General features: G+C 39.4%; 1 protein-coding gene across 3 annotated transcripts in view; it reads left to right on the top strand.

Annotated features, from left to right (window-relative positions):
* The window catches only part of DENND5B (DENN domain containing 5B), a 222,235-nt gene that overhangs the window by 137,278 nt on the left and 57,770 nt on the right, over positions 1 to 27,187 (top strand). For all 3 annotated transcript variants that reach the window (XM_025283467.3, XM_006069091.4, XM_044941315.2), the window contains 4 exons: positions 2,136 to 2,323; positions 7,583 to 8,119; positions 10,953 to 11,184; positions 16,177 to 16,327. In XM_025283467.3, coding sequence (XP_025139252.2) covers positions 2,136 to 2,323; positions 7,583 to 8,119; positions 10,953 to 11,184; positions 16,177 to 16,327 — 1,108 coding nt within the window. The remainder of the gene's footprint in view (positions 1 to 2,135; positions 2,324 to 7,582; positions 8,120 to 10,952; positions 11,185 to 16,176; positions 16,328 to 27,187) is intronic.

Genomic DNA, 27,187 nt, shown 5'->3' with positions numbered 1-27,187 from the left:
AAATAGATCAGTAGATAACTGGCACACAATCTGACTGCTTAAAACCCTGAACATTTCACCTGTGTCTGGCTTATAATTGAGAAAGAAATTTTAAAAACCCTGAAACCCAGGAACTGATGTAGCTCTCACAGCTCAGCCTTCATGTTGCCACAGACTGATGGGATGCTCACAGCTGAACCATGCTGTTCTGTTGAGCATAAACAGCCCCACGGGACCATCCACTACAAGCAAGGTCACTGTGCAACCCACGAAATACGAAGCACCCTCTTCCTTCAAGCTGCCTGGTATATATTTTTTAGAAGTGCTCTTCTAAGCAGGTTTACACCTAACACTTAATAATGAATCAGATAAGGAAATTTTTAAATACATGTAGGCTGTGGGTAGATGATAATTCGTGACCAAAATCCTGTTGTAGACTATTAAAAGTAGCCATTTACAGATTATAAAACAACACAAGAAAAATTTTAATGGAAAACATCTTACTTGTGTGTGGTTGGGTGTTATTTGAGTTTGATATGAACCAAGTAGCATCAGCTCATTTCCCTTAACTTTTTAAAAAAGTCTCCCCCAAAGCCTACTCCCTCAGATTTTACTATATTTCTGCACAGTGAATTCTGTGAGAGAATTATTACAATTCTACAATATCCATTCTGAAGACCAAACATTTTTTGGTAACTCATTTATTAGTAAAATTAGATCTGAACCAGCGTGACCCTATTTAGATTCTTTGGGTATACTCGGACACTCATATAGTTTGCTGCATAAACATTAACTGATTATAGGGTGCTGCCCTAGGTAGTTCACGTTTGTGTTGTATGCACAATATTACCTTTGTAAATTAAGTTATGACATATGTGTGCCTCCAAAGGTTTAAATAGGGATTATAGACATATGTCTGTACCACTGGTGGCTCCTGCCAATTGCTGGAAATGCAGGTTCTATCCCTGGGTTGTGAAGATCCCCTGGAGAAGGAAATGGCAACCCACTCCAGTATTTTTGCCTGGGAAATCCCATGGATAGATCAGCCTGATGGGCTACAGTCCATGGGGTCGGTCATAAAAGAATCCAACAAGACTTAGCAGCTAAACAACAAACAACAATAGACGTATGTATGTATAGCATCCATGGCAAAGTGGTTTTAGAGGGCACTTCATTTGTAACTATGTGAGTTAATGAATATTAGCTGAACTTATTGTGGTAATATATTTTCCTGTTTATGCATATATCAAATTATCATGTTATATACCTAACACTAGTATAATATTATATGTTAATTATATTTCAGTAAAACTGTGAGGAGGAAAGAGGCACTTTAATATTGTGGACAGTTTTTAGTTTTGATAAATTAGCTCATGTAAACAAAACAATAAGAAAAGCACCCTTTAATTTTCCAGTAACTTGCCATTTTGTCTCTGAATTTCAGTTGGAGGTTAACTTAGGAAGTGTGACTGTGTGTATTCCCAAAATGAAGGCTAAAATAAATATAATCAGGACAACTATAGGCTATAGCCATGATCATTTATACAAGAAAAAAAGAGCCTCTGAATTGAGGATTGCTTAGATAATACGTGTATATAAAAAGGGATCAATAGCAGTATTCTTGGAGAAGGAAATGGCAACCCACTCCAGTGTTCTTGCCTGGAGAATCCCAGGGACGGGGGAGCCTGGTAGGCTACCGTCTATGGGATCTCACAGAGTGGGACACGACTGAAGCGACCTAGCAGCAGCAGCAGCAGCGGCGGCGGTGGTGGCGGCAGTATTCTTACACATTTTCAATGGGAGAAATGTCAAGAACAATTTTATTAGTTCTTGTTTGCTTTGCATTTTAAAGGAATGTCAGTTCACATACCAGTGTTTTCATAAACAAAAGTTTGATGATGTTTCCCACCTACTCATATCCCCCTGAAAATCATTCAAGTGAAACCTTTCAGCTAATTATGGTGAGATAGAACTGACTTCTTTTCTGTGTGGTCATGAAGAAGCATTTTAGCTCAAGAATGTAGCACAAGAATTTTAGCACTTTAGGATTTTAGCACAACAATTTTTCTGGAAATTGATGTTTTTAAGCTGAATGCAGTGATTATGTTTTGACTTGGAATCTTCCCCTCCGTTTCTGTTATTGTTGTTCTGTACAGATTATCAACGCCTGATGACTGTGGCTGAAGGCATCACCACACTTCTGTTCCCATTTCAGTGGCAGCATGTTTATGTGCCCATCCTCCCTGCTTCTCTGCTACATTTTCTTGATGCTCCTGTCCCTTATCTGATGGGCCTTCAGTCAAAAGAAGGAACTGACCGTTCTAAGCTAGAACTTCCTCAAGAGGTAAAACTTTAAATGAATGATGCAGCATTTGCTCTTTGTTAATTTAGGTCAGGGCCACTTGCATTAGATAACATTGTCTTTGTCCAAACGGCGTCTCTGGCTATTCTGAATCTTCCAAGTAGGTCTAGGGCAGACATTTGGCCATAGAATTCAGATCCTGACTTCTAATGGCTATTATAAGACATAGTCAATAATGAAACACGGTTCAAAACAGAACAGTGGCAAATTTTCACAGCTGTAAATTTGTGAAGATGGAGTGATAGTAGTATTATCTAGTTGCTTTATTATTCTAATAATATTTTATTTCTTTATTCATGTTTTAAATTTCGTTTTTAAGTGGTAGAGCGCAGTTTTAAAATCCTTCAAAAATATTGTATTAATTGAAGTGAATTTGATTCTTGACCTCTGTCAAATGAAAAGTAACATCTTTCTGTAAACTAAGGGTCATGGAAATATTAAATGCTTAGTCTTTGTTTTCAAACATAAGACCAGTTATCAACTTTTTCTGAATGTCAGCTTAGCTAGCTGGGTGAGATAAAAATTCTAACCCTTAGCTTTTAGGCCACCTTAAGATTACTATACTTTCTGTGTGTTATATTTTCCAATGTTGTTTCAAAAGAAAATAAACAGGAATTTTTGAAAGCATTTTGAATCTAATTTTTAGCTGTTTTGATAGTACTCAGAATTGAAATGTAAAGCCTTTGAATTGAAATATTGATGAGAGAGCCATGGCCTATTAAAAAACATAAAATGGTTAATTACATTATATTAGGAATTTAATTAGCACCTTTCTCAGTAAAATCTTTTCATGCTGTGCTTCACTTTATTTGCTCTTATTTCCCATAGAGATTCTCATTTTAATAAGTGAATTTAAAATAACACATTAAGCCACAGCTGTTATACCCAGAAATGATTCCTGTAATCATCCATTGCTTGGTTTATTGTAATGAATGTTTTCTTACCAAAATGAACATTTTTGTTTAGGGGAAAGTAGCCGATTCAGGTCATATAGAATACACATGCAAACTGTCTTGCTCCTTTTGAGCTTGTGCATGCTCTCTGCTTCTTTCTCGGATACCTCTTTTTTCTTATAACTGAACTCTCATTTTCTCTTTTATTAAATTAATGTAAGTGTTTTGTTGGTTCAAAGACATAAGCCTTTTAAATTTTCAAGGAAAAAGAAATAGAGTAGCCAAATACAGTTCGGTTTAAATATTTAAACTGTGATATGTTTTAGTTTCTTGTTGAGTATCTGGTCTATTTGCATGTTAATTAAATTATATTTGTTTAGACACAGATATTACATTTCCATTTTTGCATGAGTAATAATTGTTGAGAAGTTTTTATTTATTTATTTACTTTTAGAGAATTTTAAATGCCAGCTTGGTGTCTTTGTTATTAGGAAATCTTTCTGTTTCTCTGTGTCTATGTGTTTCCTCTGTGTGTATGTGTCTATGTGTATCCTCTGACTCTAAAAATGAACATACTTAAATACTCTGAAAGCTCTTATAGTAATATCTGTGATTTTCTGATTTTTCATTTACTAAATCAGTACTTTAATAAGTATACATACTTATCTATTCATAGAGTAGAATAATATGAAATAACCTGAATCAGCTGTGAAAATAGTAGTGCTTCTGTATAGAAAGTATACACGTGTGCATTACTGACTTAGAAGAAAAGGCTAATGGCATATCACTTTGCTCTGCTGTTGTTTTACAATGAGATGAAATAATCCACACACATAATTTGGAGGAGGAAGTGGTTATAAAAATAATCATTGTTTAAGAGTGGCTAGTAATATTCCCCTTTCCCTAAAACTGCAAAATAAAATAATAGCTAAAAATAGTGAGAGGGTTTCTTAGAATAGTTGTGAAAATAAGTTTACAAAATGATTATTTTAAGAAGATATGACTTTAGTTGTTAGCTAACTAATGTAACTACATAGGCTTATAATTAACTATGCACTCACTAGCCCCGTGATTCCAAAATGATAGGCACAGGTAGCTGTTTCTTACATTGTTTTTGGTGGGGTACAGGAAAGTGATGGTGCAAGGATGTAGCACTAAGAATTAGTTGTATAGACTGGTACCTCACTTTCTACCATCTTTACAATGAATGGTAGACAAAAAGCAAGAGAAAAGCTGAAATAGCATTGCTTTTGCTATTTTCTTTTTGTTAATATCTTGCTTTTGCTACTTTCTTGTTGTCTTGTTTTGTTGTCATATCTTGCCCTAAAATTCTATGAAACTGTTAAATTTTCCTCTCTGACATACACTTATGCCAGCTTAACTTCAGCCATTGAGAAAGCCGAACTCTTAGCAAACATGGAGAGAGCTGCCCTGGCCTCACGTTTTTGGATACTTTATCCTATTGGCTCCATTTTTAAGGTTCCATAAAATGACAATCTCCTTGAGCCTTATTCATTCATTCAGCAAACAGTTGTCTCATACACTACTAGTGTGTGATATCCTGGGAGACATCTAGAGGAAAAAAGTCACCTTTAAGAGGTGTTCTGTTTTCCAAAATAAGACATTTACAAATATCAATAGCAGAGGCTAAAAAAAATAAGAGGAATGAAAGATCAAAGAATGTATACAAAGGAAATCAAAATGCCTTTAGGATTGGGACAGACTTCCTGGGAAAAGAGATCATTAAGCTTCAATCCTTTGTCCCCTTACTTTTGAGGGAATGTTCATTGTTTTTAATTGGTAGTAATTACATATCATGAAGGCTTCTGGCAGGTTGATTAGTAAAGTTATAGAAGTATTTAGTCCTAAAACAACATTGGATTGAGATGTTGAGTATATTTTTCATTCTTGAGTTTTTAAATTTTTTTTTAGATTCAATGGTATTAAAAATGAGAAACTGACTTACAAGAATACCCTATTGTATGCAGTTCTTTTCTGTTGTAGAAAAAGGGCTTTTTGGTTTGTCTTCAATAAATTTTTATAACACAAGTTTACACTCCCTATCTCTTCTTTGTAATAAAACCCCAATTTGGACCCTTTCAAGCCTGCATAGGAGGGTGAGAGAGAATCGCAGGAATATGGAGAGAAGCCAGTAACTGCAGTGCAGGAACACCCACCTTGCCGTACATTTTTGGCTCAGTAGTGATTACTAGTGGAGAAGGAAATGGCAACCCACTCCAGTGTTCTTACCTGGAGAATCCCAGGGACGGGGGAGCCTGGTGGGCTGCCGTCTATGGGGTCGCACAGAGTCGGACATGACTGAAGCAACTTAGCAGCAGCAGCAGCAGTAATTACATGAGCATGACAGCTTTAAAATTTCCCCAAATGTATCATTTTTCTCTTTTTATGGCAGAAGGAGAGGGGTTGAAAAGGATAGCAGGAAGGCGTTAATGATGGAGACAGTACAAAATCTAAGTGATGAGAGGTTGCAGGTTAACATTTAGATTAGCAAGTTAGTGAATTTTTTTCTTCCATTTTTAAAGATATTGAATCATCCATTTGAATTATGGTGACCTAGTTTCTCCCTTTAAGCCTTACAATACATCCTACTTTCTAGAGACTGTAGAAACATATATCAAGATGTGGATTTAAATAAAGCTGTAAGTAGCACTACTGTCTTCAGTAAGATATGACTTCAGCTCTTACTTTATTTTGAGAAAACTATTAACATTGGAAATGAAGCATAATGGAAAAGAAAAGAATCCCTTAAGCCACCAGGCTGTTTGAAGATGCATATCTGGAACAGGTGTCAGGAAATCATGTCCGTTCTTGGGCCTCAGTTTCTTCATCTACAGACTTAAAAGATTGGATTCAAAGGTTGTCTTAGGCTTTAAGAGTCACTGTTGATTCTCTGGTTTTGGATAGTAGAAAATCTTGAGCTTTTGTTGATCTTAATGTGGAACTCTGCTGTACTTCTTGCTTATCAATACTAACACGAAGAACAGGGATCAAAAGAGAATAACAGAGACCCAATTGTTTGCTCTCCTTTTTTGATCTTGGTGGTGGTAGTTTAGTCGCTAAGTTGTGTCTGACTCTTGCGACCCCATGGACTGTAGCCTGCCAGGCTTCTCTGTCCATAGGAGTCTCCAGGTAAGAATACTGAAGTGGGTTGCCATTTCCTTCTCCAGAGGATCTTCCCAACCCAGGGATTGAACCTGGGTCTCCTGCATTGCAGGCAGATTCTTTACTGACTTAGCTACGAAGGATGTTAGCATTCAAGATCAGAAGATAGTGTGAATTCTGTCTTTGTTGACCTTAGGGGCATTGTTGGGGGGCAGGTAGAGGGAAGTATGAGCTGAGACTTCCTATTCTGTTTACTGACTTCACCTTATGCATACTATACAGTCAGGATCAGTTTTATGTGATGGGCTACCTTGCCCTCCTCCTACCCCCCTATTTTCCTTTACTCTGACAATCTTGTTCTGACTAAGAGGGTATGAACAATAAAGGTAAAATGCTGTTTTTGCATATATTGTCATCAGGTACCTGAGGGATAATCCAAATTTTATGCAGGTACTTAACCCCTTGAATTTTATCTACTTGAAAGATATTTAAAAGTCTCTTAATTCAAAATCTTGAGTATAAGCAAACTTAAAAAAAAAAAAAAGCCATTTTCTCTTATTTCAACCTTTTCCTTGACTCAAAAATATTCAAGTCAAGACTGAATTACTCAAGGGTCACTTACCTTTGTCTAGGCACTAACCCCACCCCTCTCTGTCTCCTGCTCTTTGTCCTGGCTTCTGAAATGGTCTTGCTGTATAAGAGGTTGAAGCTAATTTTGGATAAAGTGAAAATTTGTGGATTTTCTGTGAACTGTAATGCTCTTTGCCAGTTTCTTTCCATTTTGGAATACTATAGCTGCTAAGTTTTAGCAATTATTAATTCTAAATTATAAATGGTGTTAGAGCAATGGAATGGCATAGAAAGTTCAAGCTCAGTGAGCATTTTACCCTGTACCTCCTATTTGTAAGGTACTATGAATCTGTGCACTTTTACCTGTTTAAGGAATACTTAGATGCCATATATTGCAGAGTCGTATCCTCATCAGTTATAATAGACTGATGAGACCTGGAGGAAATGATTTATATATATATGTTAAAGATATATATTCCTTTGCATAGGGGAAAATGCTGGCAACAGGGATTTATTTTTAAAGAATAAAAATTTCTTAACTCTGAGAAGGTTAGCATAAAAGGCTGTGGAAACCTGTGGTTTTGTTAATAATAGCTGGCAAGAATATTTTAGAACATAATATTCCAAACCTTTGTATTTCTTTTTTCTCTTTCAGGCTAACTTGTGTTTTGTAGATATTGACAACCATTTTATTGAGTTGCCTGAAGAATTTCCACAGTTCCCCAATAAAGTGGATTTTATCCAGGAACTCTCTGAAGTTCTTCTTCAGTTTGGGATCCCTCCTGAGGGCAGTCTACATTGCAGTGAGAGTGCCACCAAGCTCAAGAATCTGGTTCTGAAAGACTTGGTCAATGACAAGAAGAATGGCAACGTCTCTGCAAATAGCATCAGCATGTATGAGTTACTGAAGGGCAACGAAACCATAGCTCGTCTCCAGGCTCTGGCCAAGCGGACTGGTGTGACTGTGGAAAAAATGGACCTATCTGCCTCTCTCAGTGAAAAAGAAAAAGACTTAAAACTGCAGTGTGAAGAGGCAGAACTAAGGGACTACCAGCTCAATGTTCAGCTCCGAGAGGTCTTTGCCAACCGCTTTACACAGATGTTTGCAGATTATGAAGCGTTTGTGATTCAGACTGCCCAGGACCTGGAATCCTGGCTGACCAACCGGGAACAGATGCAAAACTTTGATAAAGTAAAAACAACCAGAGTTTCCCTTTTTGTGGTTCTTAATAGGCTATATGTTATTGATTTTGTTAACTTTTTTTAAATACAGATTTTCCCCCCACCCTTCCCCTTAAGAACTTTTTTTAACCACTATTTTATAATAGATAAAATAATTTCACAGGAAAGTAAAGGAACTAGCTCATTAAGCTGCTCACTGAATCATGTATTAAATTGCCTTTAACCTCATTTTTAAATTTTCTATACTTTGAAGATACTTGAAATAGAAACTCTTAAATTTCATTCATTTTCCAAATCTGTTAACACTACCTCACCTTGTAAGAGTTTTATTTACTCATATTTTAGGATCAAGTCTAGTTAAATGAAGCCTATTCCTTTCTAATAAAGCCTTAGATTTTTGTCTTCCTCCCACAGTGAAGTCACAACTTGCCCATATAAAGGTAACAAACAAGTTTATTTTCAGAAGGTAAATTTTTATCTCAGCATCAAAAGAGAAAAAATGAGGTTTTATGAAAAACAATGAGGTTTTATGACTGTTAGACTATGTTCCGAAGTATCAGAAAAGGAAGACAGAAAGTGATACTAGCTTTTGATTGTCCTGCTGAATTGAGGCTTCTTTCTAAGGTCTAGTATGTTCTTCTGCCAGTTTTTCTGGACATATTCACCAGATTTCTTCCCCTCCCCACCATCACTCCCCCTGCCCAGGACAAAAGCACTTAGGGGTGTACATTAACTTTCAGGTCACTAGGATGTAGTTCAGTCCCTTGCCTTTATGGTTGCCAAGGCATGATGTTGCAATTAGAATAAATTATGGCTTTTTGCTAAATGGTATCTTTGTGTCATGGAAGACCTCTAAAAGAAGCTAATATGTTCCAAGAGGCTAATCTACAATCTTGGAGCATCTGCCAAATAAGTATTAACAAAAAATTTCTGTAAAGGTGGGTAGTATAAAAGATTTCTTTCTGACTTCATCAGGTATTTTTTAGATAGTTATATAAACCACATTTAACAGTTAAGTTCTGATGCACTTTATGTTAGAAAAAACTTCTTTAATAAATTAAGAGGCCTTTACCTATCCAAATGTATTCCTGCTGTTAGGTTCCTTTCTCATTAAGCTTAACCATTTCTGCACATTTTTTCCTAGCCAGCTTGGAACTAATCTGTGTATACTCATGATTTATCCTTGGAGCAATTCAAATTCTTATCTAAATCAAGCACTGTTACATTCTTCCTCTTAATCTTTATGTAGCTTCAAACTATAAATGGAATTCTTTTTATATAACCCCTAGAGAAATGAAAGTTTCATGTTGGATTCCAGAAGGCTTGTAATCATCTCATTTTTCAGTAGGAAAATTTACAGAACTATCACATACTAGTCCTGCAAGCCAAGTCTTTGCTGACTTAAAGTGATATAGCCCACAAGGATCTGAATATCAAAAAGCCAGACATTTGGTCCATTTGGGAAAAAAGGCTGTTTGTTCTATGAAAAATAAAGTTGATGTTTATCTCTAAAATACCTTTTTAAGAGGTGAGCTGACTTCTGGAGACTGCTATGAACCGTTCTTTGGCTATTTGGATTTGTGTGACTACATCTAAGCTATGAAGGCACTTAAATTGAATAAGTGGATTTCTGTAAGGAAGTTTTTTAAAGACATCCTAAATATCAGAATTTGTTTCCTAAATAAATATGCTGGGAGAAAGCTATGAGTATTGAGGAGAGTAACAATAGATCAGAACGTATACTTCCACCTTTCCCCTTCTGGCTTTTGCCACATTGCACTCAATCAAAAGAATGAAAAGCAGAGGCATCCCAGTAGCTGAAATAGTAGTCCACTTCCAAATTTTAGCTAGTGCCAAGTTGTGACTAGAATTCCTCTACATGCATGGGCCTGAAGAGCCAAAGGAAAGAAATGAACCCTTTGAATTAGAAGCTGATTACAATTTCCTGAGCCATTCCATGCAAGCAGACAAGCTGGTAACAGGAACATGTGGCTGGTTGTACATGTTTTCAACAGGCTTGGCTTGCTTTGGATGGTTTTCCAGGCAGTGATTTTTTTAGTGGTTAAGGCCCAGACTATTCTGTTAGCACAGGTCTGGATGGAGTTTGATCTTGAATTAGTACTAATCCATCAGTTTCTAACTGTGGGCACCTAGGAAAACATCTACTTGAAGAACAGATGATTTTACTTATAAGCACAAATTCCATATTGTTTTTTTGTTGAAGAGAATTGCTTATGTATACATTAATGCTATTATTGTATCCATTAATCACCTGGCTGCCTATGACTTGGAGGTATTTGGCATAGTCTAGGAATAGAGAGTGGAAAAAATTACAGCTTACTGGGGAAAAGGTGTCAAATTTAATGGCAAGTGAAGAGAATAATTGACGTTCGTGTAGCGACTGATCCTTGGAGAAGGAAATGGCAACCGACTCCAGTGTTCCTACCTGGAGAGTCCCAGGGATGGGGGAGCCTGATGGGCTGCCGTCTATGGGGTCGCACAGGGTCGGACACGACTGAAGTGACTTAGTAGCAGTAGCAGCAGTAGCGACTGATCCACCATCTTTCATTAACAGTGCTCTCTTTTCTGCATGATGGTCATGAGGACCAGAACGTAAATCAGTTTTGAGAGGTAGGAGCAGCGCTAATGACTTAAGTGACCTAAATTCTATGAATTTAGAAGATGGGGGGGAAAGTGAAGTTTTAAGGATTTTTTTAATATCATACATTAGTTTTGCGTGTTACTGAAAAGGAATGACTTTAGCGACAGATAATTTTGGGGTTTATCATGTAGTATTGAGATGATCTCTTTGCACTACTAATTGCCTGATTGTCTCATTACAGGCTTCCTTCCTGTCTGACCAGCCAGAGCCGTACCTGCCATTTCTTTCACGCTTCATTGAAACACAGATGTTTGCCACCTTTATTGATAACAAAATTATGTCTCAATGGGAGGAGAAAGATCCTTTGCTTCGAGTCTTTGACTCTCGGATTGAAAAGATAAGACTGTATAATGTAAGGGCACCCACCTTGAGGACATCTATTTACCAGAAATGCAGCACTTTAAAAGAAGCAGGTACATTTGTCATGCCTTTAAAAACTAACTTAAAATCCACTATCATTTCTTTTTACACATTGTTGACCTCATAAACCACAAAATTAATTTTCAGTTTTAGACTTCCTGGTTAATCCTTCTGGTATATCAAGAGATGCTTTCTGTAGTTTTGTTTTGTTCTGTTTTGTGAGCTAATGTCTGTCCTATTCCCACTTGACATTGCTCTTCCCTCAGAAGACGAAAAACAGCAACAAACTGAATGGATTAGAACTATTAGGTTGCTATAATTTCTGTCTTATTCTCTTTATTACCTTAATGAAAAAATATTAATCTTTGTTTTGCTGCTTATTTTGCTCTTTTTGCTTTTTACCTTTTCTTCTCTTCATCCAAGGAAAATAAGTATTAATTTAACATAGTAAATTTGAGTTGCTACCTAATTTACATAATTAAAACTATTTACTTTAGTGGTACCATTAATTAAAATAGCTTCATCTATTGAAATTAAACCTCTAGATTCTCGTATTCAAATGAGAGCTTCCCAACCCTGATGTTAGTTTTTCTCTCAGAGAATTGTGAGTCTTGGCCAATCTTGTCTGGCAGTTTAATACTATCAGATCAGATCAGATCAGTCGCTCAGTCGTGTCAGACTCTTTGCGACCCCATGAATCACAGCACGCCAGGCCTCCCTGTCCATCACCAGCTCCCGGAGTTCACTCAGACTCACGTCCATCGAGTCAGTGATGCCATCCAGCCATCTCATCCTCTGTCGTCCCCTTCTCCTCCTGCCCCCAATCCCTCCCAGCATCAGGGTCTTTTCCAATGAGTCAACTCTTTGCATGAGATGGCCAAAGTACTGGAGTTTCAGCTTTAGCATCATTCCTTCCAAAGAAATCCCAGGGCTGATCTCCTTCAGAATGGACTGGTTGGATCTCCTTGCAGTCCAAGGGACTCTCAAGAGTCTTCTCCAACACCACAGTTCAAAAGCATCAATTCTTCGGCGCTCAGCCTTCTTCACAGTCCAACTCTCACATCCATACATGACCACAGGAAAAACCATAGCCTTGACTAGACGAACCTTTGTTGGCAAAGTAATAGCTCTGCTTTTCAATATGCTGTCTAGGTTGGTCATAACTTTCCTTCCAAGGAGTAAGCGTCTTTTAATTTCATGGCTGCAGTCACCATCTGTAGTGATTTTGGAGCCCAGAAAAAGTCTGACACTGTTTTCCACTGTTTCCCCATCTTTCCCATGAAGTGGTGGGACCGGATGCCATGATCTTCGTTTTCTGAAAGTTGAGCTGTAAGCCAACTTTTCTCTCTCCACTTTCACTTTCATCAAGAGGCTTTTGAGTTCCCCTTCACTTTCTGCCATAGGGTGGTGTCATCTGCATATCTGAGGTTATTGATATTTCTCCCGGCAATCTTGATTCCAGCTTGTGTTTCTTCCAGCCCAGCATTTCTCATGATGTACTCTGCATATAAGTTAAATAAGCAGGGTGACAGTATACAACCTTGACGAACTCCTTTTCCTATTTGGAACCAGTCTGTTGTTCCATGTCCAGTTCTAACTGTTGCTTCCTGACCTGCATACAAATTTCTCAAGAGGCAGATCAGGTGGTCTGGTATTCCCATCTCTTTCAGAATTTTCCACAGTTTATTGTGATCCACACAGTCAAAGGCTTTGGCATAGTCAGTTAAATAAATAATCATATTAATAGTGTTTACTGAGTACATACTCCTGCTGTTTTATGTACAGTTTTGCATTTGATCATAATAATGAGGAGGTATAGACACATTTTATTATCTGTTTTATTGCTGCCTTCGTCTTACAGTTGAGAAAACTGAGAGGTGAAGTCACTTCCTTGTGATTGCATAGCTAGTGGTTGGTGAAGCCCTGATTTGAACCCGAGTTTGACTGATTCTGGCACCTGGAGTCTTAACACATTAAGCTGTTCTTTCAATAAATAAACATGTAAAATGTACCAGTCCACATAGTTTTATACTTCTATACCCGATTCCTAACTCTTTCTTAGTTTATTTCTCTGCCAATAAACTGACTTTTATCACTTGAGTGCCCCTTCCTTTTATTTCTTCCCCTTCAAGTGTAAAAGCTGTTTGAGAGCCACCTTCTTTTCTTTTTTTTTTTTTGAGCAAAAAGCAGCAAATGTGGATTTTCTTTGCTCTGCCTCTGTTGCTTGCCTTTCTCTCTTCATTTGAGGTAGAGCAGAATTACAAGAGTGTGGTGATGCTGTAACTAACATGTTTTAAGGAAAGAAGTATATAAATGATGTCCCTTGTGTAGCCTTCAGAGGTTTCTGATAACTTGAGGAAACATCATTCTGTTGTATCCCACTTACGAGGGTAGATCCTTGGAGCCCTTTAGGAAGTGACATTTGCCTCTCTGTTTCTGAAAGTTGGGGGAGCAGAGTGATCAAAATTGTCTATGCCTGTTCAGAGAGTAGTATGGTTTTCAGTGCTTTAGTAGCCATGTAAATAGTATAATGCCTTCTTGAGCAAATTTTATTCCTCCCTTCCTGACAGAATTTTTAAAATGAAGCTAAGTACTGATTGCTTTATTTGTATGCTTCTAGAAAATTTTTTCAATTAAAATAGATCGTTGGCCTCTCAGAGTTTGGTACTCGTACTGTCATCACAAAAATTATATAATACTCTTAAAAATGTACCGTTATAGACTTACCATATTTAAAAGAGATTAAACTAAGTTTAGGAATAGTCTCCCAGGAACTTAATTTATCAAAGACTTTCTTTAAAGGGAAGCAGTTGACTGTGACTATATCTGTCTCTCATGAATGGTGCAGTTATTTCTTTTATCAGGTAAAAGATAATAGACTTTTATCTTTTAAAAGACTTACCTCACCCTCACTCCCAACAGAAGCTGTAGAGATTGGGATTTTGTTGTTGACATTGAATTTTATTGTGTATCTTTTTTTTTTTTTTGGTCCTTTGTTGTTTTGCTTTTGTTTCTATTTTGCCTCTAACTAAAAAGAATTTTGATTTGCAGGTGAACGCTTTAGGCAGAGGCTATCTGCTGCTGATATTGTGGCACCAGAACCTCATGATTTCTTTGCAGAAAGACCACAAGTTGCTAGTAACGCAGAGTTTTCTTATTCCTTACCAATCACAGAAAATGAGTTTTGGCACAATCCCTTGAAAGTCTAACAACAGGCCTAGGATCTCTTGAAGCAGGCATTTAATAATTTCTGAATGTTCAGTATTCACTGATGGTATAGTCACTGAAATGTAACATTGCATTATGCTCCCTGTGGCAGTCTTATAAACCCAGATAATTAATTGTGAATCGTGATTTTTGTTTCTACAGAGCTTCCTAACTAAAGGAGAATAACTCAATATCAGATGGGTTTTTCTATCATTTTAAATCCAACAGAAAAACTGACGCTACTTTTCTTTTTTTCCTTTTGGGAGGGTAGAAGCACTTTTTGGCAGAGGTGAAATTTTGTAGTAGTTCATGGAACATAAAATTGGCAGGGACTTCAGAGAATTCCGTACCATGAATCTAAGCATTATTTGCCTAAACCTAAATTGTGTTTTATAAATATTAGGAAGCATTAAGAATATATATACTGTTGTGGCAAGTCAGAGGGCATCATTGAAAATTAAATATCACTACGTTAAAGCATGACACCCTTTTGCCCAGTCCAGAACATATGGACTGTATTTTGAGAGAAGTTACAAGTTACACATTAAAATGAATTTTTAAAAAGTTCTGGATAAATTCATATGAGTTATAAAGAAAAATTAGGAAAGCTTAAAGTAGATGTCTCACACTTTGAAGTTTAGTGTAGTAATGCCTTCTGTACACATCTCTTAATTCTGCAAACACAAACACTGGCTGGGAGGCATCGATCTCACATAAGATGATCTTAAGTAGGTTCTTTTGACTAGAGTGAAATGTGTCATTCACAGACCTCTTTCCACCCCAAAAGATTTTCTTTAGAATATATATGGAGAAGAACCAGCAATACTCAGTCTGCTGGTATTGAATAGGGCAGAGTAAACTGATTCTATGAAATATTTATAAGAAAATACCTTTTTACTTCTCTCAGCTCCCAAGAGAGAACACACTGCCCACAGTGTGTTCTGTTTATCACACACAGTTACTGCTTGTCCTCCCCAGCAGTAATCTCTAGGCACGGGATGGGAGACCTAACCTTGGTTACAAGTATTATGTTTTCTCTTATAAATGCAATTGATAAAGACATTTAAGATCAGATTTTTTTTTTAACCAGAGAAATAGTTCACTGTTTCTTTCCTGAGCCTTTGAAACATCTCCCAACTTTCAGTGGTTTTAAAATAGAAATATTGAGTAATTTCTATTTTTTAACTCTGGCCTATGTTATTCTTCAAATGGGAGTTTTTTATTCTCTGGACATTTTCTAAATGCCTGCTTATTTTATTTTTCTCTGCATTACTCATTTTGATCTAATGAACACTTTTAAATAACTCCTAATGAGAATGAGACTGTTGTTAAACGCGAAGGTAATAAACTTTACACAGTTGCTTGTTTTTTACAAGTGGAAAAGCATGAATATTTAATGGATCTTTGCACAAAGAAATAAAGTAACATAGGGCTATAGAGCTTGCTTTTACCTTCCTTAGTTTGTCTTTCAGCTCAAGGAAGATATTTTATTTACCATCATTTTCTTTAATGTTGTACTTAGAACCGTATTTTCATTAAGAATATGAATTTCCCACTCATGGGAAACTGTTTCAGTGCTAAATTATAGATTGTTTTTTAACCCCACTGCCCTACTTTTGCCACATGCAGAAAATAGTATGAAAATTCATTATCTAGTATTTGCTTAAAACTAACCTTTTTATACTTACATTATACTGATTTCTGAAGAGCTTTTGTAAAAATCTATTTCAGACTATCACAAAGATAGAGTTTCTTGTCACTGCATGAGTAGAGGAAGCATTATCTTTTAAGGTTTAGCCAATGAAATGTTTCTAACATGTTATAAATTTAATTTATAGCCCAGTCAATTGAGCAGCGACTGATGAAAATGGATCACACCGCAATCCACCCACATCTACTTGATATGAAAATTGGTCAAGGCAAATATGAGCAAGGATTTTTTCCAAAGTTACAGTCTGATGTCTTGGCAACAGGACCAACTAATAACAAGTAAGCATGTTCTTCATTTGAGTCGTTGACTGAAGGAGTGAATGAAGGCAACAGTGCTCTGCACCTCTTATGGGGACTGCTTAACTATTAACGGAGAAGGCAATGGCACCCCACTCCAATACTCTTGCCTGGAAAATCCCATGGATGGAGGGGCCTGATAGGCTGCAGTCCATGGGGTCGCTATGAGTCGGACACGACTGAGCAACTTCACTTTCACTTTCCACTTTCATGCACTGGAGAAGGAAATGGCAACCCACTCCAGTGTTCTTGCCTGGAGAATCCCAGGGACGGGGAAGCCTGGTGGGCTGCCGTCTATGGGGTTGCACAGAGTCGGACACGACTAAAGTGACTTAGCAGTAACTATTAGCGATTTTATCAATCACTACTTTTTCGAAAACCAAATTAATCCACTTGAAATATGAATTGACAACAAGTATTTGACTTTTAATTCCATCATGTAAGAAAATGCAAAAGTAGAGATTTTTTTCTTGTTGAAGTAATGTGCACTTAGGAATAGTTTTAAATGACTGTTTAAATATAATGCTAATACTGTCTAATGGAATTAGAAAAGTTATGCCTTCACTGTCTGTATTAGTTTCCTAGGACTGCTGTAACAAAGTACTACAAACTTGGTGGCTTAAAATGACAAATTTATTCTTTCATAGTTCTGGAAGCTGTAAGTCCAAAATCAAAATGTTGGCAACGCCATGCTCCTTCCAAGGCCTGTAGGAGAGGATCCTTTCTTGTGTTTTCCAACTTCCTGTGGCCCAGGCAGTATTTGGCTTATAGTAACAGAACTCAGTCTCCGCCTCTACTTCACATGGCTACTATCCCTCTATGTCTGTGTTCAAATATCTCTCTTCTTATAAGGACACCAGTCATGTTGGTTTAGGGCCCACCCTAATTGCCTCATCTTAACATCTGCAAAGATCTATTTCCAAATAAGATCAAACTCACAGGTGTTGGGATTAAGATTTCAGCATTTATCTTAGGGAGACACAATTCAACCCATGCCACCGTTTTGTACTTTTAAGTATCAGGTGCAGAAATTACAAAACAACCAAAAATAAAGATAAACCCTATCATTCTTTATGGTAGATGATCCCATTCAGAAAATATTTGAATATGGTTAGAATTGAAAACACTTATTTGGGTTTAAGGGAATTCTTGATTTTAGATGAATGCCTGTATCTCAATCCTGTCAGATTCTTTGCAACCACGCAGACTGTAGACCATTTTCATGCGGTTCATGGGGTTCTCAAGGCAAGAATACTGAAGTGGTTTGCCATTCCCTTCTCCAGTGGACCGCATTTTGTCAGAACTCTCCACCATGACCCATCCATCTTGGGTGGCCCTATACAGCCTGGCTCATAGTTTCATTGAGTTAGACATAGTTTCATTGAGTTAGACAAGGCTGTGATCAGATTTGTTAGTTTTCTGTGATTATGATTTTCACCCTGTCTGCCCTCTGATGGAGAAGGATAAGAGGCTTCTGGAGCTTCCTGATGGGAGAGACTGACTGAGAGGGAACTGGGTCTTGTTCTGATGGGTGGGGCCATGCTCAGTTCAGTTCAGTTACTCAGTCATGTCCAACTCTTTGCAACCCCATGAATTGCAGCACGCCAGGCCTCCCTGTCCATAACCAACTCCCGGAGTTCATTCAAACTCATGTCCATCAAGTCAGTGATGCATCCAGCCATCTCATCCTCTGTCGTCCCCTTCTCCTCCTGCCCCCAATCCCTCCTAGCATCAGGGTCTTTTCCATTGAGTCATCTCTTCCCATGAGGTGGCCAAAGTATTGGAGTTTCAGCTTTAGCATCAGTCCTTCCAATGAACACCCAGGACTGATCTCCTTTAGGATAGATGGGTTGGATCTCCTTGCAGTCCAAGGGACTCTGAAGAGTCTCCTCTAAGACCACAGTTCAAAAGCATCAATTCTTCGGCGCTCAGCTTTCTTCACAGTCCAACTCTTAGATCCATACATGACTACTGGAAAAACCATAGCCTTGACTAGACGGACCTTTGTTGGCAAAGTAATATCTCTGCTTTTCAATATACTATCTAGGTTGGTCATAACTTTCCTTCCAAGGAGTAAGCGTCTTTTAATTTCATGACTGCAGTCACCAACTGCAGTGATTTTGGAGCCCCAAAAAATAAAAGTCTGACACTGCTTCCACTGTTTCCCCATCTATTTCCCATGAAGTGATGGGACAAGATGCCATGATCTTCGTTTTCTGAATGTTGAGCTTTAAGCCAACTTTTTCACTCTCCTCTTTCACTTTCATCAAGAGGCTTTTTAGTTCCTCTTCACTTTCTGCCATAAGGGTGGTGTCATCTGCGTATCTGAGGTTGTTGATATTTCTCCCGGCAATCTTGATTCCAGCTTGTGCTTCTTCCAGCCCAGCGTTTCTCATGATGTTCTCTGCATAGAAGTTAAATAAGCAGAGTGGCAATATACAGCCTTGACGTACTCCTTTTCCTATTTGGAACCAGTCTGTTGTTCCATGTCCAGTTCTAACTGTTGCTTCCTGACCTGCATATAGGTTTCTCAAGAGGCAGGTCAGGTGGTCTGGTATTCCCATCTCTTTCAGAATTTTCCACAGTTTATTGTGATCCACACAGTCAAAGGATTTGGCATAGTCAATAAAGTAGAAATATATGCTTTTATGGAACTCCCTTGCTTTTTTGATGATGCAGCAGATGTTGGCAATTTGATCTCTGGTTCCTCTGTCTTTTCTAAAACCAGCTTGAACATCTGGAAGTTCACGGTTCATGTATTGCTGAAGCCTGGCTTGGAGAATTTTGAGCATTACTTTACTAGCATGTGAGATGAGTGCAATTGTGCAGTAGTTTGAGCATTCTTTGGCATTGCCTTTCTTTGGGATTGGAAGGGAAACTGACCTTTTCTAATACTGTGGCCACTGCTGAGTTTTCCAAATTTGCTGCCATGTTGAGTGCCACACTTTCACAGCATCATCTTTCAGGATTTGAAATAGGTCAACTGGAATCCCATCACCTCCACTAGCTTTGTTCATAGTGATGCTTTCTAAGGCCCACTTGACTTCACATTCTAGGATGTCTGGATCTAGGTCAGTGATCACACCATCGTGATTACCTGGGTCGTGAAGCTTTTTTTTTGTATAGTTCTTCTGTGTATTCTTGCCACCTCTTCTAAATATCTTCTGCTTCTGTTAGGTCCATACCATTTCTGTCCTTTATCGAACCCATCTTTGCATGAAATGTTCCCTTGGTATCTCTAATTTTCTTAAAGAGATCTCTAATCTTTCCCACTCTATTGTTTTCCTCTATTTCTTTGCACTGATCGCTGAGGAAGGCTTTCTTATCTCTCCTTGGAACTCTGCATTCAAATGGGAATATCTTTCCTTTTCTCCTTTGCTTTTCTCTTCTCTTCTTTTCACATCTATTTGTAAGGCCTCCTCAGACAGCCATTTTGCTTTTTTGCATTTCTTTTCCATGGGGATGGTCCTGATCTCTGTTTCCTGTACAGTGTCACGAACCTCCGTCCATAGTTCATCAGGCACTCCATCTATCAGATCTAGGCCCTTAAATCTATTTCTCACTTCCACTGTATAATCATAAGGGATTTGATTTAGGTCATACCTGAATGGTCTAGTGGGTTTCCCTACTTTCTTCAATTTAAGTCTGAATTTGGCAATAAGGAGTTCATGATCTGAGCCACAGTCAGCTCCCGGTCTTGTTTTTGCCGAGTGTATAGAGCTTCTCCATTTTTGGCTGCAAAGAATATAATCAGTCTGATTTCAGTGTTGACCATCTGGTGATGTCCATGTATAGAGTCTTCTCTTGTGTTGTTGGAAGAGGGTGTTTGCTATGACCAATGCGTTCTCTTGGCAAAACTCTATTAGCCTTTGCCCTGCTTCATTCCATATTCCAAAGCCAAATTGCCTATTACTTCAGGTGTTTCTTGACTTCCTACTTTTGCATTCCAGTCCCCTATAATGAAAAGAACATCTTTTGGGGGTGTTAGTTCTAAAAGGTAGGTTTTCTTAGAACTGTTCAACTTCAACTTCTTCAGCATTACTGGTTGGGGCATAGGCTTGGATTACTGTGATATTGGATGGTTTGCCTTGGAAATGAACAGAGATCATTCTGTCATTTTTGAGATTGCATCCAAGTACTGCGTTTCAGACTCTCTTGTTGACTATGATGGCTACTCCATTTCTTCTAAGGGATTCCTGCCCACAGTAGTAGATATAATGGTCATCTGAGTTAAATTCACCCATTCCAGTCCATTTTAGTTCACTGATTCCTAGAATGTCAACATTCACTCTTGCCATCTCCTGTTTGACCACTTCCAATTTGCCTTGATTCGTGGACCTAACATTCCAGGTTCCTATGCAATATTGCTCTTTACAGTATCGAACCTTGCTTCTATCACCAGTCACATCCACAACTGGGTATTGCTTTGGCTCCATCCCTTCATTCTTTCTGGAGTTATTTCTCCACTGATCTCCAGTAGCATATTGGGCCCCTACTGACCTGGGGAGTTCCTTTTTCAGTATCCTGTCATTTTGCCCTTTCATACTGTTCATGGGGTTCTCAAGGCAAGAATACTGAAGTGGTTTGCCATTCCCTTCTTCAGTGGACCACATTCTGTCAGACCTCTCCACCATGACCTGTCCATCTTGGGTGGCCCCACATGGCATGGCTTAGTTTTATTGAGTTAGACAAGGCCGTGGTCCATGTGATCAGATTGGCTAGTTTTCTGTGATTATGGTTTCAGTGTGTCTATCCTCTGATGCCCTCTCGCAACACCTACCATCTTACTCGGGTTTCTCTTACCTTTGACGAATGGTATCTCCTCATGGCCGCCCCTCCTGACCTTGAATGTGGAGTAGCTCCTCCTGGCCCTCCCGTGCCCGTGCAGCCGCTGCTCCTTGGATGTGTGGTTGCTCCTCTCAATCTTTAATCCAATTTTCTGTTGATGGGTGGAGCTGTGTTCCCTCCCTGCTATTTACCTGGGGCCAAACTGTGGTGGAGGTAATGAAGATAATGGTGGCCTCCTTCAAAAGATCCCATGCATGTACTGCTACACTCGGTACCCCCAACCCTGCAGCAGGCCACTACTGACCCACGCCTCTGCTGGAGACTCCTGGAAACTCCCAGGCAAGTCTGGGTCAGTCTCTTGTGGGGTCACTGCTCCTTTCTTCTGGGTCCTGGTGCACACAAGGTTCCGTTTGTTCCATCCAAGAGTCTGTTTCCCAGTCCTGTGTAAGTTCTGGCAGCTCTGTTAGGGTTAGGCAACTTCCTCCAAGAGGGCTTATGCACACCCAGGGCCTCTGGGTGCTTATGCTGCACCCAGAGGCCCTGCCCCTGCGGCAGTCCACTGCAGACCCATACCTCCACAGGAACACTCAAACAGTTCTTTCTCGGTCTCTGTGGGGTTTGTAGGTCCTGGTATGCACACAGTTTGTTTGAGCCCTCTGAGCATTTCTGCCGGGAATGGGGTTTGATTCTAAACACAAATTCGCCCCTCCTAGCGTCTTGCTAGGGCTTCACTTTTGCCCTTGGACATGGGGTATCTCCTCGCAGCCACTCCACCGCTGCACAACCACCACTCCAGCACCTACTGTCTTGCTGGGGCTTCTCTGACCTTGAACGTGGGGTACCTCCTCACAGCCATTCCAGTGCCACACCAAAGCAAAAACAATAGCCAGTTGTGGATGTGATTGGTGATAGAAGCAAAGTCCAATGCTGTAAAGAGCAGTATTGCATAGGAACCTGGAATGTTAGGTCGGTGAATCAAGGCAAATTGGAAGTGGTCAAACAGAAGATTGCAAGAGTAAACATCAACATTTTAGGAAACAGCGAACTAAAATGGACTGGAATGGGTGAATTTAACTCAGATGACCATTATATCTACTACTGTGGGCAGGAATCCCTTACAAGTAGGCAATAGCCATCATAGTCAACAAAAGAGTCTGAAATGCAGTACTTGGATGCAATCTCAAAAATGACAGAATGATCTCTGTTCGTTTCCCAGGCAAACCATTCAATATCACAATAATCCAAGTCTTTCCCCTGACCAGTAATGCTGAAGAAGCTGAAGTTAAATGGTTCTGTGAAGACCTACAAGACCTTTTAGAACACCCAAAAAGATGTCCTTTTCATTATAGGGGATGGGAATGCAAAAGTAGAAAGTCAAGAATCACCTGGAGTAGCAGGCTAATTTGACCTTGGTGTACAGAATGAAGTAGGGCAAAGGCTAATAAGTTTTGCCAAGCCTTTGACTATGTGGATCAAAACAAACTCTGGAAAATTCTGAAAGAGATGGGAATACCAGACCACCTGACCTGCCTCTTGAGAAACCTATATGTGGGTCAGGAAGCAACAGTTAGAACCAGACATGGAATAGCAGACTGGTTCCAAATAGGGAAAGGCGTATGTCAAGGCTGTATATTGTCACCCTGCTTATTTAACTTATATGCAGAATACATCATGAGAAACACTGGGCTGGATGAAGCACAAATTGGAATTAAGATTGCCGAAGATTGCCGGGAGAAATATCAATAACCTCAGATATGCAGATGACACCAGCCATATGGCAGGAAATGAAGAACTAAAGAGCCTCTTGATGAAAGTGTAAGAGGAGAGTGAAAAAGTTGGCTTAAAACTCAACATACAGAAAGCTAAGATCATGGCATCTGGGCCCATCACTTCATGGGAAATAGATGGGAAAACAATGGAAAGAGTGAGAGACTTTATTTTGGGGGGCCCCAAAATCACTGTAGATGGTGACTGCAGCCATGAAATTAAAAGACGCTTGTTCCTTGGAAATAAAGTTATGGCCAACCTAGACAGCATATTCAAAAGCAGAGACATTACTTTGCCATCAAAGGTCCATCTAGTCAAAGCTATGGTTTTTCCAGTAGTCATGTATGGACGTGAGAGTTGGACTATAAAGAAAGCTGAGCTTCAAAGAATTAATGCTTTTGAACTGTGGTGTTGAAGAAGACTCTTGCGAGTCCCTTGAACTACAAGGAGATCCAACCAGTCCATCCTAAAGGAAATCAGTCCTGAATATTCATTGGAAGTACTGATGCTGAAGTTGAAACTCCAATTCTTTGGCCAGCTGATGGGAAGAACTGACTCATTTGAAAAGACTCCGATGCTGGGAAAGATTGAAGGCAGGGAGGAAGAGAAGGGGACGAAAGAGGATGAGATGGTTGGATGGCATCACTGACTCAGCGGACATGAGTTTGAGTAAACTTTGGGAGTTGGTGATGGCCCGGAGGCCTGGTGTGCTGCAGTTCATGGGGTCTCAAAGAGTCAGACACCATTGAGTGACCAAACTGAACTGAACTGAACTGTAGCCCACCAGGCTCCTCTGTCCATGGGATTTCCTAGGCAAGAATGCTGGTGGGTAGCCATTTCCTTTTCTAAGGGATCTCCCCAGACCAGGGAGCAAACCTGAATCTTCTGCTTTGGCAGGAGGTGAATACAGATGTGTAATAAAGGAGTATTTTATAAGAAGAGAACTCAAAGACTAGTAATGGGGAATATGTTAAGTTGGAAAGAAGGTTTTGAATTGGAAATTGGAAATTTTGAAATTTAGTTCATTCCTGACCACTTAAAATGCTTGGACATTTGGAATCATTTGCCTCTTTTCTGATCTGAAAACACACTAACATTCTATAACATCTGTGATTTTCTTAAAGACGTTCAGAGAAGAAAAGGGAAAAGCCAAGCAGTGGCAAAGAAATGGTAAAAGACTGATGGAGATTGGGTGCACAAAATGGAGTGGCATTGAGCCACCAGAATTGTCAGAAGGCAGGTAGAGAATCATTTGAATTTGGGTAAACTCCAGGAGTTGGTGATGGACAGGGAGGCCTGTGCTGCAGTTCAAGGGGTCGCAAAGAGTCGGACACAACTAAGCAGCTGAACTGAAAAGAATAAAACATGTGGAATTATGCCTTTTAACCTAAGTGACCTAAGCTAAATATTGATAATATTATGCAAGTTCTTGAAAAAGGGCTAAAAAATGTGATGTTTCTATCTTCCAGATGAGCTGCTGAGCTATTTGTTGTAGAAGTTTTGGTACTTACCTTTTTATTTCCCACGATGCTTGTCATGATTTTATTGTCAGGAAAAAAAAATGAAACTTTGTAAATTATCATATGTGACAATAATGCTTGGTTTAATTTACTGAATACTATCTAAGCTAACCAGTCCATTCTGAAGGAGATCAGCCCTGGGATTTCTTTGGAAGGAATGATGCTAAAGCTGAAACTCCAGTACTTTGGCCACCTCATGCAAAGAGTTGACTCATTGGAAAAGACTCTGATGCTGGGAGGGATTGGGGGCAGGAGGAGAAGGGGACGACAGAGGATGAGATGGCTGGATGGCATCACTGACTCGATGGACGTGAGTCTGAGTGAACTCTGGGAGTTGGTGATGGACAGGGAGGCCTGGCGTGCTGCGATTCATGGGGTTGCAAAGAGTCGGACACGTCTGAGCGACTGATCTGATCTGATCTGATCTAAGCTAAGTATTGTGCTGTTGGAGTTTCTTGGGGTGCATATATGTAATAATATTTGTAGATTCTTGTGTTTGTATAGTTACTGTCCTATTTTTTTTGTCCTATTTTTAATAACCTGAAGGGAATAAAATCCTTACCATTTTCTCAGCTAGAAGTGTTCTGTTAAATATGTATCTGAAATGTGTCAAATTATTGATTCATTTAGGTTTACATGTGAGAAAACTATGGTGATAGCAAACACACGAAAGGACGAAAGAGGGTGTATATGAATTAAGAAAGACTTCTCTGGTGAAAGGGAAAGTCACTCAGTCGTCTCCAACTCTTTGCGACCCCATGGACTATTCAGTCCATGCAGTTCTCCGGGCCAGAATACTGGAGTGGGTAGCCTTTCTCCTCTCCAGGGGATCTTCCCAACCCATAGATTGAACCCAGGTCTCCCACATTGTAGGCAGATTCTTTAGCGGCTGAGCCACAAGGGAAGCCCAAGAATACTGGAGTGGGTAGCCTATCCCTTCTCCAGCGGATCTTCCCAACCCAGGAATCAAACCAGAGTCTCCTGCATTGCAGGCAGATTCTTTACCAACTGAACTACCAGGAAAGCCCCATCAGTAAAGAATCCACCTGCTGATATAGGAGACAAAAGTTCCATCCCTGGGTCGGGAATATCCCCGAGAGTAGGAAATGGCAATCCTCTCCAGTATTCTTGTCTAGGAAAATCCCATGGACAGAGGATCCTGGCAGGCTAAGTCCATGGGATTGCAGAGTCAGACGCAGGAACTTTGCCAGGGGTCCAGTAGTTAAGACTCTGTCTTCCAATGCAAAGAATCAGACACAACTTAGTGACTAAGCAACAACAACAATGAATTAAGGAAAACAGTCACAATACTGTATATATCGCCATTTCCTTTGCTTTCGGAGTATAGTACAGGCATACCTCAGGGATACTGTGATTTTGGTTCCCGATTACCACAGTAAAGTGAATATCACAATAAAGCAAGAAGTTTTCGGTTTGCCAGTGCATATATTACACTATGCTGTTGTCTATTAAGTGTGCAATAGCATTATGTCTAAAAAAAAATACAGTTACCTTAATTTAAAATACTTTATTGCTAAAAAATGCTAAGGATCCTCTGACAGCACAGGTTGCCACTAACTTTCAATTTGTATAAAATGCAGTATCTTCGAAGTGCAATGAAATGAGGTATGCTTGTATTTATTATTATAAATATCCACCTCCTTTCAGATCTCAGTCAAAAAACTTGGAAATTTTCATCATTGCTTTACTTAATTATCCTTCCTTGTAGCCCCCCCCCCCTTTTTTTTCCTGCTTTCAAAAGCAGTGCCTCTGCTGCCAGTGGAGCCTTCTCCATGCCAAGAGAGTGTTAGTTGTGGAGATACTGCTGATAATAGCTAGTATTATTAAGCTGGCCTGCACTAGCTTCTTTGCTGACTGCATTAAGTATATTAGTTCTTTGATCCTTATATAAGCATATCCCTACATATAAACCTATATTGTTTTACCCATTTTATGATGGAGGCTCAGAGATGATCAACAGCTTGCTTTAGGATCACACAGCTAGGAAGTGGTGAAACTAGGATTCAAACTTAGGTCTACTAATTCAGAGCCCAAGCACTTAACCATTGTACTATATATACCTGGCTCTGTCACTCTAATACAAAGGTGATGTGTGCCTTTTGTTGCTATTGAGCTGGATGTTTTACTTTGGTAGCCCCCTAAGAAATTTTGAATAACCTAAAATACTGAATATAAGAGAGTTCACCAACAGCCTGTCATACCAATCTGATGAGGTCTTTCAGAATGAAAGAACTCTCAGATGCCTCACCCCTGCCTCACCCTGGGCTCTGTGAAGAGGGTTGGACCCAAAAGAAGATAAGATAATACCCTGGGAAGCAAGGTACATTCTCAGGTGCCATCTTGCCTCATGAAGAGTTTCATGAACCAAAGATTGAGATCAAAGAGCCCAACCCTGAAAGTGTCATCATTACCTGTTGGTAAGTGTACAAGCTTGGATTAGTAGCAGAGTTAGGATTAAAACCCGGGTTTCCTTATTTCTCGGAGAAGGCAATGGCACCCCACTCCAGTACTCTTGCCTGGAAAATCCCATGGGCGGAGGAACCTGGTAGGCTGCAGTCCATGGGGTCACGAAGAGTCAGACACGACTGAGCAACTTCACTTTCACTTTTCACTTTCACGCATTGGAGAAGGAAATGGCAACCCACTCCAGTGTTCTTGCCTGAGAATCCCAGGGTTGGGGGAGCCTGGTGGGCTGCCGTCTATGGGGTCGCACAGAGTCGGACACGACTGAAGTGACTTAGCTTGG

This window comes from Bubalus bubalis, chromosome 4 (genome assembly GCF_019923935.1).
Source record: "Bubalus bubalis isolate 160015118507 breed Murrah chromosome 4, NDDB_SH_1, whole genome shotgun sequence".
Classification (NCBI taxonomy): Eukaryota; Metazoa; Chordata; class Mammalia; order Artiodactyla; family Bovidae; genus Bubalus; species Bubalus bubalis.
The sequence above is the reverse complement of the archived record's forward strand: the minus strand, read 5'-3'. Positions and strand labels throughout refer to the sequence as shown.